Source organism: Ammospiza nelsoni, chromosome 1 (assembly GCF_027579445.1).
Source record: "Ammospiza nelsoni isolate bAmmNel1 chromosome 1, bAmmNel1.pri, whole genome shotgun sequence".
NCBI classification, from domain to species: domain Eukaryota; kingdom Metazoa; phylum Chordata; class Aves; order Passeriformes; family Passerellidae; genus Ammospiza; species Ammospiza nelsoni.
Genome location: NC_080633.1, coordinates 10,780,160 through 10,798,259, shown reverse-complemented (window position 1 = coordinate 10,798,259; position 18,100 = coordinate 10,780,160). Strand labels below are relative to the sequence as shown.

Here is an 18,100-nt window from a genome sequence, read left to right as displayed (position 1 = left end):
CTGAACCAGGAGTGAGGAACGTGGCATGGCTCAGAGCTGCCCTGCAACTTCAGAAAAAGTGGATTGGGGTCTCTGTGCTAGAACTGGGTCAGTGATGGGTTCAGAAACTGTGTTAAAAGACATTTTTAGTATTATCTAGTTATGACTAAAAATATTTGCATCAAGAATTTTCAATAATGCTTCATTCTCAAAAGCTACTTTAATTAATACCAGTATAATTGCTTTTAACTTAGATATGGGTTCACAGCACTCACAACGCCAGTGGGTACTTTACCATCTATGGAGATGAATCTTTGCAATCAGATCATTTTAACTCAAGACTCAGCTTTGGAGACACACAGACTATTTGGGCAAGGACTGGTTATCTGGGGTTCCTGAGAAGAACAGAACTCACAGATGCAAATGGAGGTAAGAGGTTTCTCACCATCTAGGTCTACACAAATAATTTGAATTTTTGGGTGACACTGCCTGCCCCTCTGGCCCTGTGTTTCCTAACATGCTCCATTTGTGAAGCCTGTAAAACTGCAAAGAAACCCTTAATTAAAATAATAAAAAAATAAATCAGAGGGCAAGATTTCCCTACTGAAATAGCTGCTTTTACTTTGTTGTACTTCAGGTACTATAAATCCCTTCCACCAGTGACCTTTTGGCACTGTTAATATACCCAGTGCTTCAGCTGGAAAACTATGAAATACAGCTGAAATTGCCATCATTTGCTTTGGCAGTCGTGTCCCCGGAATGCATTTGTGCAGGTGGAAAAAGCCTGGTGGGAGTCTGAGCCCTGTCCCTCCTGTGACCAGCACCTCTGTTATAAAGCTAATCTCAGGATCTGTCCATTCCTCAGATTCTCCTGTTTTACCCCAGAGGGCTGGCTCCTGACATGTAACACAAGCAGCAGCCTGCAAGGGAAGCTGTAGGGTGTTTGGGTTTCTGTCAGGAAGGTACAGGACTCCCTTGCTTGTTTTAATGATGTTCCTTGTCTCTTGTACACATGTAAGTGAGCCAGTGCTGCCAGGCACAAAGGCTGTGCTGGGGAAAATGTTGGTTTTGGTTTTTTTTTCTGTGATTTTTGAGGAGCACAGTGCCACGAGTGGCTGTGGCTGAGCTGGCCAGGGGAGGCTGTTGGCCAGGTAGGGTTTCCAGCAATGCTGTGAACGCCTCCAGGAGCGATCCCATGGTATTAGAATAGCTGCTTCTCAGCCAAGAAAGAATTAATCAAATCTGAAAACATTTTAGCATTCCCTGTGGATTAGGCCTGGTGCTGTGTCCTTATAATGGTGCTTTCTGAAGAGATTTACTTTGGGTTGCACTGGCTTTTTCCATTTCATCATAGCCCAACACTGAGAAAATTCAGGATTCTCTGAGGATATTGCAACTTAATCAGTCAAATAGTTTAGGTACTCTTCTAGCAAAGAGTTGCTCCATTCTCCTGCTTTTAGCTCCTAGTTCAGAAATTTCTGAATCCTTTATTAGGTAGATCTCATATTGTCTCTAAAACACCACCACACAACTATCCAAATTCATGCAAAAAGAGTCAGTTATCTGCTTCTAAGTCTGTTAGCAAATATTTTTTCGTGACTAGCATGTAATTATTTATTTTCAGCCTAGTATCTTTTAAAAAGTGTAATTTCAGCCTCATTTATTTCTTCAGTAGGTAAAAAATATGGGCTATAAAAATGTTATGCTTAAGTTACCTGAATAAGCAATTTACAATCTAGCTAGAGCACATTTTTATTTTATTGATAAACACCTTTTTAATAGATTAAAGGCACTTGTAGTGACCACCTCAAAGCAATTGGAAGAATATCAGCCACACTGTCAGGATCAAATCTATTCTTTCTCTTTGAAAAAACAGAAACAAGGAACCTATTTTCTATTCAGAGTGCCTTAAACAAAAAGAATATGTTCTGCATCCACCTGCGAGAAAATCAGGAATTCTGCCACAGTCTTTGGATAAAGATTTCTTCCTTTGTCTTTTTCAAATGGAAATAGTGTTTCTGCCTTCCTTTCTTCTGCTTTTTGCTTTGCATTGCACTTCAGTAATGGAAAATGCTCATTAGTTCAGAAATCACTTCAGGGTTTCAGAAATTCGAGGATAACTTATGTTGTACTTATTTTACTTAGTTCTTAATGGGAACATTTCTATAATTTAAAGTACTGGAGAATAGAATCTTTCTCTTTTATTTTTTTATCCCTTTCCTGCAGAGCGCCATGATGCACTTTATGTGGTGGGTGCATTGGATGAAGCCATGGAGCTGCGAGGGATGAGGTACCACCCGATCGATATCGAAACCTCCGTCATCAGAGCACACAAGAGCATCACTGAATGGTAAGGGCTATGGAACACCAGGGCCCTCAGAAAAAGCTGAAATATCTATAATGTCTGGGCTTTTTCCTTGCATATTGCAATTGATCCAGGAAATGGCCTGTTGGGATGGTCACAGGATTTATAACCCAGCTGCAAATGTGTCCTTAGGATGAAACTTTTCACAAAAAGATTTAATCAGAAAGGACTGATTTCAGATAAGTTCATTCAGTATATTTCTTTTTCTTTTCTTCTTTTTTTAAGGAATAAGCAAGCAAACATTTCAAACAACTGAACACACTAATAAATTTTATTAGTGAACACCCTGTTATTTTTGAATTGATTATTAATAAATGAAGCAGTGATCAAATCAAGGTCACGATGGAAATTGAAGCAGTAAATCAATGAGTTAATAATAATGTTGTCTTAATCAATGTATCATCCTCAGATGTACACAGCAGGAAATCATTTCTTGGGGCCGACATGAGCACAAATTGCTTTCCATTATTCTTGCATCAGAAGACTTGGTCAGGTTGTTGTCTTGTTTTGCTACAACCACAGCTCAGCTATTCACCTTTCAGCCAAAATGAATCTGTTGCAATAGCCAGAGCAATTTAGTGCATTTTTCTTCTCAGTCCTGGTTGCAGAGGTGTGGCCTGGAGCAGGAAGCTTAATAATGAATGAAGCACAGCAGCTGAACTGGTCTTTAGTAAAAGACTTCGCTTTTTTCTTAAATATCAGTTAAAATGAATACAATTAGTTGTTGGCTGACTGTAACTGAGGTTTTGCCTTATTGCCTCCTCCCTTGAGCATCATCACTGCTGGAATGGTTTTGTGCCAGACAGGCATTACACAAGGAACTGGGTTCTGTGCCTTCATATAGAACAGTATGAACATTTTATGAATGTCATGAAATTCCCCTTGAAAATGTGTCAGATCAGTACCAGCAGTGGATGGAAAGGTTTCAGAGCAAGCTGTTTAAGGACTGCTCTATTATAAGATGGCCATAGATTGATAAATTGCTGTGCTCAGCAGTATCTGTTTGTCAGAGGGTGGTGTCCCCCCAAATTACAAGCTCACAGGCAGTGAATAAAGCAGCCATATCACACTGCAGAAATTGCAGGGTTTCAGTAACAAAAAATGCTTAAATTATGTTCCTGCTCTCAAGATTGCTGAGAGCACTTTAAGGACCCTTTTTATTCCACAACCATGGAAATCCTAAGTGAAAAAGTAGCAACTGGAAAAGGGTTGGGGTAAGCTGGAACAACCAGAGAAAAACACCATTGATAATTCTCAGTACCTTAACTCTTCCCAGTAGTTGGGTAATTGTGTACAAGGCACAGGAGTGAGAATTCAGAAAACACTGTAATGTTGCTTCCTTTTGCCCAAAGGCCAATATTTAAGGCCAGTATTTCAGGCTTGTTTTTCTCTCAAAATAGAGATTGGTAATGAATTAGATGTGTCTCAGATGTGATCCCTGCAGAAAAGGGACACACAGTTATTCTGAGTGACAGCATTTGGTTTCCTCACAGTTCCCAGCCTTTTCCTAACCAATGTTCTGCCAAATAATCATCATGGAATTTTTATTCACAGTCCTCGTCCTGACTGTCCTTGACTTCTCACTCGTAATTTTTTCAGCTTTTCTTAGAGACCCTTCTTTTGTCTTTGTGAAACACCTCTTGACAAAATAATGGCCAGCTAACTCATTTTATTTTTATTATTATTTATAATTTGTATATCCCTTTCTGTGGACAGGGGCATGAGCCTCTTTTCTTGTTTCAGTTACAATGCCCCAGTAAGGATTTAACTGATCAATTGCTGCTGCACACAGAAGGTGCTGGGTGTGTCCAGTTGATAGATTGGAAAACACCCTCAGAGAAATGCAGCTCATGCTGTAACACTGGGCACCACTGAGGGACTCAGGATGTGCTGACTGACATGTGATCCTGCTGGGCAGCTTCTGTCATTGAGGATCACATCTGAAAGGTCATTTAAAATATTTCTTGTCTTTTAAGATACTTTAGCACAAAATCAACAACCTCTGACTCTGGATCTCGTGTGTCTTAAGACATAACAAGTGAAAGAGTGGCACAGTCTCGTTTTGTTGTGATGTAAACACACACTGTGCATTTTGAAAGTGTTTCTAATACCACAAAACGTGGTATGTGCTTTAATGTATGTGCTTTATTAAAGCACATGTTTGACTCATTTAAATGTCAGAGTCTCAAAAGAGGAACAGAGCAGAGCTTCCTGGAATTTGCTTAGAAGTGGTTTGTATACACAAAGCTACACAAGGTATTTGGAGAAGAAAACAATTAGGAGCTTCTTTCCCTGGAGGTGTTTTGACAACTTCCTTGTTTTTCCTGTGGCATTTGGTGATGTGGAAGCAGCAGGAGGGGCCATTCCCAGCTCAGTGTTTTGACTGTTTTGCATCTATTGGGTGTGACTTGATTATTGTGACTCAATTATTTCTTAAGGAAAGGTCAGCCTTCCTGGTCCCTAGCTTTTTGTTTTGAGTTTTTTATTCATCAGGGCTAGAAAGTTGATGTATGCATAAGAGAGACACAGTGGCTAATGTAAATTCATCTCAACCACTAAGAACATAAAGAGAAATATTTCCTTTTACTTCCAGTGATCACCACTGAGTTAGAACCATGACATATGAAATGAGATTTAAATTAAATTGAAGCCTCTTGGGAGTGTCACTTATTTTAGGACTGAATAGAAGCTTCATGAAAGTTTTGGGAATCAGTTTGCTGAATTCAGACAAACTAATTTATTCTAAACCATGTTTGAGGGACCTGCTCCTGAATCTTGCTATTAATTGCTTTCCCAAGTAACAGGCTTGCAATAGTTTCCAGGCATGGTTTTAAATGCTAACTCACACTTCAATGAAACCTCTCCAGGTTTTTTGTTAAATATATATATAACACTAATTTAGATGTTTGTACAGCAATCAATAAAAATTCCGGGACCTCTCTGGAGATGGTCACCTGTGCAGATTGATACTTCATTTTGTTAAAATTCAGTATCAATCAAAACTTACTAGAATGTCTGTGAAAACATAATTACAAATGAAAATTCATTTCACAGCAGTACTAAGCTAAAAGGAGCCTTCTCATCCTTGCTTTGGCTGCTCATTAGTTTTCCAGATCAATAAGCACGTAAGAATTCAATCAAATAGTATTTTGGCAGGATATGAATTTTGTTTTATAAGAGTTAAGTACTTTTCTCCTAAAATCCATTCTGTCAAGCATCAACACAGAGCACATTTTCATAGCTAATTTTTGGGTAAGTAAGATATGTTTCCACAGTACATGGATTTTCAGAGCTGTCTTAGGAGGCTAAAACAGTGCACTTCTGTCTCAATCAAGCATTGACCTTAGGATAAGAAGCTCTTTTTGAAGATGGCTTATGTACATAATATATTCTGACTTTCAGATGCTTATGCTCAAGACAGTTCTGGGAAGTTATCCCTGATTTTATGAGGTAAAGTAGAGGGCTTGATGTATGGCTTACATGTGTAGAATAATAAATATTATTATTTATTCTGTGGAGTAAGCTAGAGGAATAAGTATCTTAAACACCTGCAAGGAAGAATGAGATTGCTCTTTGTGGCTCAGCTGTGCTGACCTCCCATGAGATGCAAGAGTCTTTGGAGACTCTGGAGATGCGAGGAGGAGAAGGATGGAGGGAAGCTGTAAAACTCTGGGTGGAAGCATACACCAGACTTTGACCTCCCAGCCTCCATATTTGGAAGAATAGATGCATTATCCCTAGCCAGAAATGGTCCCAGGTAGCAGAACCCAAAATTTATCTGCTTTGGCTCAAGGGCTTAACCAAAACTTTGGGATCTTTCAAAATTCTTTTAGCAAAAAGGAGATACTGGGGATAATGGTGTTCCCTTGACAGTCTCAACTGTTAATCAGGAATGTTAAAACTCCTGTCCCCTTAAACCCAACAGAAATAAAACAGCCAAAATAAAACAGATGGAGACACAGCCTTATTTCTGTGGAAACCAATTTGTCCAGAAGAATTTCAGCTTTTTTGTGCTGGGCTCTGACCTGCCTGGGCAGCAGCCAGCCCAGTCCCGAAGGCGCGTGGCCGTGTTTGCTAAGCAGAGATGGGGAGGATGCTCCATCCCTGGGCACCCCTGTGAGCCTGCACTGTGCCATGTGCCTTCCTAGGGCTCCACACCCTTCCTGGCAGGAGCTATCCCACTGAACTTTCAGCTCAGACCATTCTCCTGCTGTTCTTCTTGCTGCCTCCTCTGTTAAACTCCTTGGTTTTTTTGGGCTGCTCTTCAAAAAGCCCCAGAGGAGGCTCCTCCACACACACACCACTCCATGACCACAGCAGAGCTGTGGCACTTCCCTGGCTTCAGAGGGAACCATGTGCTGTCCTACTGCCTCCTTCCATGACTGGCAAGTTTCTCTGAAGTTCAGCCTATGCTTAAAATGTCAACAGTATTAAAGAGAGAGCTCATGGGGCTGTTCTGCCCCATCTGCAGTGTGTTCTCTCTTGCTGTGTGTAATTTCTCCTGAGCACACGGAAGGAGCCTCAGGAGCTCCAACAAACGGTAACCAAGGTGCAAGAAAAGGGATAAAAAATGAAATGGATGAAAAAACCCATTACTAATATTATTTTTTCTTTCGTTGCAGTGCGGTGTTTACCTGGACAAATTTGTTGGTCGTTGTAGTTGAGCTGGATGGATCTGAGCAAGAAGCTCTGGACCTTGTTCCTTTGGTCACCAACGTGGTCCTGGAGGAACACTATCTGATTGTAGGGGTGGTGGTGGTTGTGGACATTGGTGTAATTCCTATCAACTCCCGTGGAGAGAAACAACGTATGCACCTACGAGATGGATTTTTGGCAGACCAGCTAGATCCCATCTATGTGGCCTACAACATGTAGTCTTGTACCTTAAAGCTTCCATAGACTTTACTATAGATGTATAAAATTTTTTTGTGTCCACTAAAAAAGTGTGCAGATAAGATACTGACACTCATCAGAATGGAACTGTTTCTATTACGACTTTTCAAAGCAGTCACGATTGGCAGGAAATATAATGTGAAATGTTTTCTTTTACCACTAAATTTTAGAAAAGAAGGACTATGGGGTAAGGCCCTTCAGTGTGTTGGAAAAGCCCATTTTAAACTTTTTTTTTTTGCTTATTGGACAATACTGCTTTTTGAGTAAATGTGGCTTTGTATTTTACATTAAGTAAGCTGAAGTAGATTTTTTTTTATTCTGCCCTCCAAATGGATTCTTTTAAAACAATTTGCATACTAATACAAATAGTTGTTTCCTTCATTTGTTTTAATATGTCATAAAAGGCTGATGAATACAGATCCATTACTAACTTAAGCCATTTTAGATCCCACCTCTTAGGAAAATACGTAGTGGTACGAGGAGAAAACCCAAAGTAGCACCTTTCAATTAGAAATCTTGCAGCTTTCTGTCAGAGATGCTGAAAGCCCAAAGGCCAAAGAGCCTTTGCTGTTCGCGTTAGAATGGAAGAAATTTATAAATAAGGTGTATTTCGGCAATGAGCTTGCAAATATCTTTGTACTAAACTAAAAAGATAAAATAAGTTAACTACTTCTTCTGTAATTATGTACAAAACGTTTAATTTATTTTGATCTCTTTAGAAGTATAAAAGAGAAGAAACATTCAAGAATATTAAACTCTTGAAATGTTTGCTAATATAAAAAACAAAGTGTTGTATTATCTTGAGTGGATAGTATCACATCAAATATATATATATGAAATATAAATTCACTAATGACAAAAGATTTTAAAGTTTAAAATGCAGTACTTGTCACTTGCATGGTGTCTCCCACTGTAGATAATCAAATGTTACTCACAAATTTTTTGGAAAAAGAAAAAAAAGCAATCCTGGATTGCTAAGTATCCCTGTCAAAAAGAATCCTCTAGATACCAGCAAGTGGAATTATTGCTGCCTTTAAGGCAGTGAATGAATTTAAGACTAAAAATGCACTACAATAATTTTCTTTTCTTTGCCATGGAGGCAACAATAAATATTCGTGCTGGCATGTGCATACACTTGTTAGACTTAGAAAAGGCAGGTTGAGGAATAGCACTGTTGTCTAGCTGCAGAACTTTGTTGCACAATTTTTTTCATTGTTTTAGTTGGTGTTTTTACTGCTATAAGGAAAAATTTCGGGGTTTTTTGCACAGAGTTATCAATTTGCCTCTCAGCTAGGACACGTAGCTCGGTGGCCAACGCTTCCAGTTTACATTTACAGGAAACGATTGTTCCGGTGGTCTTTAATTTATTCCTTAACGGAGAGGAGCCAACAGTCACTACCACCCTTGGCACGGGTCGTGCATCTGCTAACTGGTCCCTAAAGCACTAAACCATCAGAGGAATGGTTTAATGTCTAGTCCCTAAAGCATTACACCATCAGAGGAACCCATCTGCCTGGCTAAGGAGCCGAGGAGTCCCGTGGTCTCCAGCCTGAGGCCGTCACGGGAGAAGAGTAGGAGAACATGCATCACAGCTGCCTTCATTTTACTACCTTTGGAGAAAAGAGGGGTTTGATTCCCCAGTTCTGTTGTCTTCCCTGCCCCCCACGCCCCCTTTTTTAAACCCTTCCCCTTCCTTCATGTGGTTGTAACTGAATTGACCTGTTTGTGATAGAGAGTGGGATTTACCAGCTGCAGTCCAAGAATGCTTTTCTTATTTGTCCCAAATGACGTTCATGTGCTGGCTCTCATTACCGGATATGCATGACTAAGATTGTTGCAGGGCAAATGTTATCATGTTTATATCACGTTTAAGGGAGTCTCGATGCTGGGTGTTAAAAATCTTTTTAAAAGGTAGGGACGTTTTAGTCTGCATGTACAGTACAGAGCATCTCGCCACGTCAGACGCGTTTTCTTTCAGGCCATCTTTTCCGCCCTCACTGTCCTGTGAATAGCCCTCTTCCTGCTCTGCAGACCAATCCCATACTTTGTCAAATTCATTTTCTGCTCCCTGAAAAGAATAAAATCTGTTCTTAATGGCAAGTTGTTGTAAGGTTTCAGACAAGATGTTGATTGATTACAAACATAATTGCAGTGTGTGAACTAACTTGTGAAGTCCTGCTATCGCTGATCTCAGTACTGCAAAACAAATCTCGCTGTCGTTCAAAGCATCACTTTAACCTTCACGAAGTCAACTTTGCATTTGTAGAGAATAAAAGAACTGCAATGCAGTTGTGAAACGCAGTTAATAACAGCTCTCTTCTGCAACCTGTCATCTGTGGTTGTTAAATCCTGAGTTAAGAGAAATGATAAACTGAGTTTCTGGTTTTGTTGTGCAAGCAAAAGGAAGGAAACATTTAAGCACCATCAGACTGAGCAATAAAGAAGGATTGTTCTGTATTAGAAACTGTACTGTAGATAAACCATTCATGAGAATGTATAAAATGTTTGTCTTGTGACCTTGTGCTTTTGGAGTCAGACAAAACCATGTAATCAACTCGATGCACATGCACAAAAAGAGAGGGTACACAATGAACATTTAAACACAAAACTAATCAAACAGGAGCAGATTCCTCATGGTGCTTGTTTATTATATATATTTAATCCTGCTTGACACTTTACCCAAGGGAAGACTGTCCCTTTTATCAGTTGAATGTTAGCAGCGTTATTTCATAGAGTGTGGTGACTGGTTAGAGAAATTCATGTAACTCAGCCAATCACAGATTCAAACAAAAATTTTTATGTGCAAAGGACAGCAACCTTCTTGTATGTTAAACCACCAGTACGCTTTGTACATCTGTGATAACGCCTGTTTTATATTCAAATGAACAAATAAAAGCTTTTATTTTTGTTGCTCTGAAAATATCAGTTTCTTAATTAGTCATCTAAAGTGGAGCTTCCGAGAGCTGTGGATGCTCAGTGGAGGAACATGGAGAGCTATACTGTAATTTTATTTTGTTTACCTCTCTTGTTGCATAATTTATTAGTACAAATCATTATACTTTTAACAATGTTTAAATACTGGTGTGGGCATTTATTGCTGAAAGACTTTCATATGGCAACAAATGTTTTTTGTGAAATGTTTTTTTAATTCTTTTTAATATATTCAAATATACTGTTCACATTTTTGCTGAAAGTGTAAAGATTATTGTAAGCTTGGTAACATTTTGTGAGAAGCAATAACAAGCATTAGTACTGTAAAACTCCTCAAATTTGTCACTTATCACTTTTGTTGCAAGGTCCTGCCACTGACATGCTGCCAGTCAGTCACCTAAGGAAGTTCCTGACCCAGGTTTTACAGCTCTGATGGAGCTTTCTGCCAGTGGAAGTTTATGGGTTACAGCTTGGTCACTCACACACATGGGGCTGGAGCCTCCCTATGGTTCAGCAGCCTCGGGCAATGGAAATGTGATCCTGGAAATGTGATCTGCCCCTTTCCATTGGCTCTTTCCAGAAAGACCTTATTTCAGAGCTGGCTCTGAGCAGCAGCATTCCCAGAGAAGAGGTTTGGCCACAGCTCTCATTTTCCAAATGTGATTTCGAAGGGTGAAATTCTCAGTCCTTGTGTCTCTGGAGTCCTGTCTGGGAAATTCAGGGTGTAAAATCCCATCTCTGGTGGCTCAGATTTCAGGTTGCTTATCACAAGAGGTAGGTGCAGTTTTGTGGACCCACAATTACCCTGAGCAGAGAGGGAGATCCAAAAATTGTGGGAAGGAGAATCAAGTTAGAGATGGCAGAAGGAAGAGGATGGCAGAACGGTTCCTGATTCAATTTTACAAACTGTTTCATTAAAGCAAAAAGGGAATTGATTTTTATGTTAATGGAATTAAGGTTTTTTAAAGGTTAAATACTTCAATTCCACATTTTAAAAATTATTTTGGCAAAAAGTGGCTATAACACTGCAAAGGTGGTGGGAAATCTCAACAAAAAATAAAATAAAAATTGTAGGGTTAGAAGAATCATGTATGATAGAAACAGCATAATTTCTTCATTATCACATTGATACTAAGAATGTAAGAACTGGAAAAAAGTCTGATTAAAGACCATGCAGCTTTCCTTTTCTGGTTTCATCACAAAGATTTGCTTTATGCAAAGGAGGGAGGGGCATTCACAGAGATCAACCACAAATTCTCAGGAGTCGCCTTGTGGGCAAAGCTGAGTTTGGGGGAGTTTTGATCTCTGTCCAGCAGAGCCTCTCTCAGTCCCTGCTGGGCCACTGAACCCCCTGCACCCCTGGGGAGGCAAATCCAGCTGTGGCTCCTGCCTGGGCACCTCCTGGTTTGAGGGGACTGGGCTGGATGGGCACTGGGGAGAGCTGCAGCCTCACGAGTCATCCCAAGGGGGGTGGACCCCTCTGTCCCCAGGGTAAGAGCCAACTCCAGTTCTGAATTTTTTGTTTCTTTTGGTTTTTTTTTTTTGGTTTTTTTTTTTTTTTGTTTGTTTTTTTTTTGCTTTAAAACTGAGATTTGAAGAGGAAAAAGAAATAAAAGCAACCACATTCTACACTGTGAAAGTAGAAATTAACCATTTTTGAGGGGATAAAATATAAAATAATATATTGTCAAGGTTTTTCTTAAAGATAAATGTATGTTATTTTTTTTACATCTGGAGTGCTCCATTTGGCAGCCCACCTTCCCAAAAGCTCTCACTCACCATGATTTAGGGTTCTCCTTTTGATGTTTTTTTTTTCTGTTCTTCTCTTTTGGGGGGTTCTCTTTTGTACCTTAAAGCTGGTACAAAAACCCTCTCAAGGTTTGCCTTGTTTGTGCTGCACCTGGCTGAGATCAGCATCTCTGACACTGCTGCTCCCCTTTTCTGCACAGCACACCAGGCTGAGCCATCCCTGCCCCTTCTGGCACCATCCTGGCATCTCAGATGCACCCAGGTTCACTGAGCAGCTCCTGCTGCATCATGCCCATCACAGCCAGTGCTCCTCTCTTCTTTTGGGTCTGCACAAACAAGATTTCTCCATGGGCACTGTGGTTTTCTCTGTGATCCACATGGGGAAAAAAAAGTCTCTTTCCCAGGGATCCCACAACACATATAATAATATTTTTTTTAATTACTGCAAAATATTTTACGGCAATGAGCAGTTAATGGTGGATCCTAAAGCACAAAGCTGATCTCGTTTTAATTTTGTGCTTTGGCATGTGGAGAGTGGCTGGAGGAGGGGACAAAGCTGATGGAATTCCACTGGGAGTGGCCTCCAAATGTGACTGGCAGCACATGGGAGAGGTTTGGAGATGCCAGGAAAGGCACGAAGATAAGAGCTGCACTGAGCTATTAGGATAAGGACACCAGTGGGGGAAGCCATAAATTTAGGCAGTTTTAGGAACAGTGTTTGGTGTAGAAGGTGAGGCCAGAAAAAGAAGATTTGCATATGGAAGTAAAGAACAAGCAGCTGAGACTATCTAACCCTGTGGCTTCAGGCACTGAACTTTAGGGGCCTGCATTTTAATTTTCTCACCTGGGGGGGTGGATTTCAATCAGGAAGCTGCAGGTGCTGGGACAAACCTCACTGCTCTTAGCCCAGGGTCTGACTGCAGGCTGGGATGAGCCACCCTGCTGAATTCAGCCAGGGGCTCTGCAGGAACACCCAGGAGAGGAAATGTATGGAGATAGGAGGACAGACACGTGCAAGGCATGGACAGAGTTCATCCCAACCCCAGTGGTTTGGGAAACTAAAAACAACCAGGTCTGTGTCAGGTAAGTGTCAGGACTAAAGAACAGAAACCCTGGGAGAAGACAAGACCAGGAATAGCAGATGCAGGCAAGAAGAAAATAACATTTCCATGAAGCCAGGCCAGCAGGTGAGTATGGCATGGGCAGTATTCACAGAACAGCAGGAGAATTTGAGCCAACAACTGCCCAAAGGAAATAAGTGGCTGAGGAGAGACAGAGGAATTAAACTTTCCATTGCAGACACACGCGCTCATTAGCATTTCTAGGATGCCTCTCTTTAACATTTGGGTTTGGGCACTTTCCTGAAATCCACAGGAGGATTTTTTTTGGATTCACTCCTAACCACGAGTGAGCTGGGGTGGGGCTGCACCCTCGTGTGGCCCTGCAGGGTCCCTGCATGGCTCAGTCCTGGCTGCAGGGGCAGGGATGGACTTGCACATCCTGAAAATGCCTCTGGTGCCAGGGCAGACATTGGGCATCCACCATGGAAACCCACAGCCTCTCCTGCCACTCCAGGGTGTAGGGCCACAAAAACTGAATGGGAATGTTTAGCTCTTCTCCCACAGCTCTTTGGTTAGCAAAGAGAAAGAAGAAGTGTGGTCTCAGCTATAATTATGTTTTTTCCTTCCATGGATGTGTTTTTTCATCTTGGAGCAAAGCCTTTTTACAGAAAAAGAGGCTTTTAACTACTGTTTTAAGCCATAATGAAATAACTGTTGGAGATCACTCAGTTTTGAAAATTTTCTAACAAACCCCATGTTTTCTTCAATGAAAACTTCCATTAAAAACTCCTGTTTCAGTGGAGCACCTAGCAGGGCCATGGCCTTGCTGCCAAACTGGTGTAAGTGCATCTTTTATCATGCATGCTCCTGCAGGAGCCACATGTGCTGTCTTTGCCCTTCACTCACAACTGCCAGCAACATTTATTTCTCCAGCATGATAAAGGCAGTGCATCTGCAGGACAGACACAAACTCAGGATGCAGCCTGTCCCTTGGGGATGTGGCAAAGTCCCATTTTGATTTGGAAATGCTGAGCCACAGGAAGAATAATGATTAGGTCTGTAATGGGACAGGCAACTCCAGACACTGCTTTTCTTCACCAAATGGTGAAGCAGTAGAAGTTGGGAGAGGTGGAAACACTCCCTCTGCCCAGGGAGGTCTGGAGCAGGGTCACAACTAGGAGAAAGGAATTCAAACTCTGAACAAGCTGTTAAGAGAAGCCCCTAAATAGGTTCTGTCTCTGCAGGTGATTCTGTACAGAGATTCTGTGCTTCCATCAGCCTTGGGCTGAAGAGAAAGGCTCTGGGAGTGGGAGCAGTGCCAGAGGCTGAGGCTGCCAGTCTGGGCTGTGCCAGGCTAAGGAGGAGCTTGGGAGCCCTCTGGCCTTTAGGCCTGAGCTCCTGCTGCTCTCTGCTTGAAGGGCCCTCCCTGTGACAATTGGCCATGGCTTTCCAAGGGAGGCTCCTGCACCAGGAGAAGCCTGAGGTGGCTCAGAGCTCCTGAGCTCAGTGTCTGTGGCATTTCAGGACAGATCCAGTCCCTGCAGCAGTCCCTGCTGTGTGAGCTGCCTCCTGCTCCCCTTCCTGGCCCCAAAATCCCAATGCCACCCCCTGACTGGAGGGACAGAAACTCCAGGGCCTGGGGGCTTTCCTTGCCAGGGCAGCATTGCCCCCACCCACATTTGTCAGGGAGAGGCAGCAGAAACACCACTGGGAAGGGCAGGGCAGTGCTGGGGAGGGCAGGGCAGTGCTGGGCTCCTCTCAGCATCCAGCCCCCCCTCCCAGCCTGCCATAGCAGCTGCTGCTGTGGCACTGGGGAGCCCAGGGTTAAAACGCTGCTGGCTCCAGTGTCAGTGGGAAAACAGAATTGCATGGCTGAGCTGCACATCCTGCATTTCTTTGGGGCAAAACTAAAAGGCTTTGCAGCCCTTGTGGTCTTCACAGACTTGTGAAAAGCCAGGAAAAGGCTCTGTCACTCAGGCAAGTGTTGTGGCAGCCAAAGCAATTCTCTGTCCAGCACATCAGGCACGCATGGCAGAGTTCCTGGCCCTGCTTCTCCTTTGGGAATGAGCCAGGGCTGCTGCTCCTTGGAGGGGCTGAGCTGCAGGGCCAGCAGCAGGGCATGTCCCTGCCTGTGCCCTGGGGTTTGGGGCCTCATCTGCTCCCTGCCCAGCCACAGCAGAGCCAGCTCCTACACCTCCCAACCAGGACAGTGACAAAGCCCTCTTTCCTGGTGACAGGGACCTGAGGAGCTGCTGTGTGCAAGGCACTGAGTTCCTTTTTAATGAAGCCATTTTTCACCTTGAAGGCTCTGTTACAAGGGACAAAAGCACTTTGCTGTGCTCAGGCATGGTGGGATCACGGCTCAAAGCCGGCCCAGTGCAGAGCTGGCTCGCACAGCTGCCGTGGGAGGCAGAGCCAGAATGTGGCAGCAAGTGGGGCCCCAAAGCCACCTACAGTGGCTGTTTGAAAAAGCCACCTTTCCTGTTAATGAACCTAACCTTTCCTGTTAATGAAATAGTTAAAAATGAACGTGCTCTGGCTTTATTAATAAACATTGTTTTCTTCTGCAGAAGTCCTTTTTCAAGCACTAGTAAAGCATTTTGTGTAACCAGATTCACAGTGTCTCCTGATGCAGAGCTGAGTTTATTTTTAGCTCCCTCTCCAGGGTAAATCCTATTTCCATTGAAGCTTCATGCCAGCTTCGTTTGCACTCAGGGAGTTCAGCAACTGCCCGGTGGCTTTGTAAACAAACACATCCCTCTGCCTTTTAGTGTGCACTGCTCTGCCTCTCTTGGCATTTCTTCTGAATAATCTTCAATTATCAGCCCCCTTCCACATACAAATTATCTACAAAGTGGATGCTGTGCTTAATTTCATCCTCTTCATTGCTATTTGTCATCACTGAAGGGATGAAACTTCCCTTCTGTGCCTCATTCATTGCTCCAGGGACATGGGGCTGGAGAGGTCCTGGGCAAGCAGGGCCATGGGGAGCAGGAGGGATAATTCAGAGTTAATTTCCTCTTGATTCTCTTTCTGATTTTACAGTTTTGAACCTCTAATAACCAGCATTTATTTTTCAAAGAGCATTACTCAGTCTCTCATACTGTTAAGGCTTTTGACATCTGGAAATAGGTTTTACTAGGGTAAAATATGGGGTTTGGAAGGTCCAAGATAGTTGGTTTTATTCCTTTTACATTAACTGTAATCATCTCCCACTTAAACTCAACAATATTCTAGTATTCTCACAAATGGATGGACCTTTCTACTTGCAATTGCATTTCCTTAACGTGAGACAACACAAGAAGGGCCTCTCTGGTTTAGATATTCCCCCAATTTCATTTATGAAAGCATTTGAGAGGCATGTGCACAGATCACAGATGTGCTCACACTCAGGGAGGCTAAAATTGACAGGGTGGCCCCTAACTACCAGCAAGAAATCCCAAACATATTTCACATACTTGGTCATCTAAGATTGTGAGAGGCAAACAAACCATGAGCTGGGCAGCTCACTCCACCTAAAGGAAGCAGGAGGCAGAAACCACAGCTCCTCCTCATTAAAATAAAGGAATAGCTAGAGTTTAAAAAGTAATAAAAAATAATTAATTAATTAATGACAACAACAACAATAATGATAATAATAGGAGAAGCCAACAATAAAATGTTGAAGCCTTTAAGGCTGTTGCTGTAGGACCACTGCCTGCAGTGCTGATGCTGCAGGAACTCAGCAAGCCCCCCCCTCACCCTGAATTTCCTGATGAAAGGAAATTTGCAGAGCTGGGGCAGTGCAAGGATAACTCTGCTGCTCTGCTGTGCCAGCAGGCAGTGACAGGGCCCAGTGTGGGACAGGGATGGAGCAGAGCAGGTCACAGACAATCTGCAGGTGAGAAGATGCCTTGGCATGACCAGGGATCTGTTTGATCACTATCCTGGCCCCACTGGTGTCACCTGAACTGGCAAATGCATGTGGGGAGAGGAGGAGAGGGGCAGGGAGTGGAGGAGCCTTTTCCCTGGGGGTTTCTGCCTTTGGAGTGCTGGTGAGCAGTGCTGAGCTTGAAGAGTGACTGCAGTCATCAAAAAGGGAAAATTCCCTGGGATGGGAGCTGAAGGGACCTGCTGCTTATTCCTGATCCTGCTTTGACAGCTTATTCACTATTCACTGTTGCCATTAAATTGAGTTTCATCCAGATAAAGGAATAAAATATGACTTGTGTAAGAACAGAACTGTTTGGATAGTGAAACAATAAAAGAGACTTTGAGGGATCCCTCGGGACTTGCAGGTCTTGCCAGGTTTGAATTTCCATAAGGAAATTCTGAATTGCCACACTGAAACCAACTCCCAGAGCATCCCTACTGCAGCCCTGAATTGTGGTGGTGTTCACAGGGTCCCAGGACCAGGGAAGAGATGAGAATGTTGACTCCATGTTTCAGAAGGCTGATTTATTATTTTATGATATGTATATATATTATATTAAAAGTAAATGATATATTAAAATTATACTAAAAGTATAGAAGAAAGGATTTCATCAGAGGGCTAGCAAGGAAAAGAAGAATGATAACAAAATCCTGAGTCTGAGCCAGCTGACTGTGATTGGCCATTAATTAGAAACAACCACGTGAGACCAATGACCGATGCACCTGTTGCATTCCACAGCAGCAGATAATAATTGTTTGCATTTTGTTCCTGAGGCCTCCCAGCTTCTCAGGAGATAAAATCCTAAGGAAAGGATTTTTCATAAAACATGTCTGTGACACTGAATTCCCGGTGGAGTTCCAGGATGACCCACTCTGCCTCAAGCCCTTTCTCTTGGGTGGCTGCAGGACATTGTCCATGGGCCCTCAGGACCTCTGGTGAGGGCAAAGCAGGGCTGAGCCCATCCTGGCTGGTGCCAGCGCAGGACCTGGCTCTAAAACCAGGACTTGGGGTGACTGCCCGGGCTGGAAGGATTCACTGCCAGTGCTGAGAGCCACGTTAAATGCTGAAAGCCTTCCCTGGCCCTGCTGGCTCCCCTCAGCCAGGACCAAGGCTCCTGGGAGCTCAGGCACAGCCTCCGTCCTCCCTCCAATTCTAACAGCAGCCTCATGCCTGCCCACCCCAGGATGTGAGGACAAAATCAACACAGAC

General features: G+C 42.7%; 1 protein-coding gene across 2 annotated transcripts in view; it reads left to right on the top strand.

Moving 5' to 3' along the window:
* Positions 1-10,157, top strand: part of DIP2C (disco interacting protein 2 homolog C) — a 313,009-nt gene extending 302,852 nt beyond the window's left edge. For both annotated transcript variants that reach the window (XM_059471165.1, XM_059471173.1), the window contains 3 exons: positions 234-408; positions 2,206-2,329; positions 6,967-10,157. In XM_059471165.1, coding sequence (XP_059327148.1) covers positions 234-408; positions 2,206-2,329; positions 6,967-7,219 — 552 coding nt within the window. In that variant the 3' untranslated portion in view covers positions 7,220-10,157. The remainder of the gene's footprint in view (positions 1-233; positions 409-2,205; positions 2,330-6,966) is intronic.
* The last annotated feature ends 7,943 nt before the right edge of the window (positions 10,158-18,100 follow it).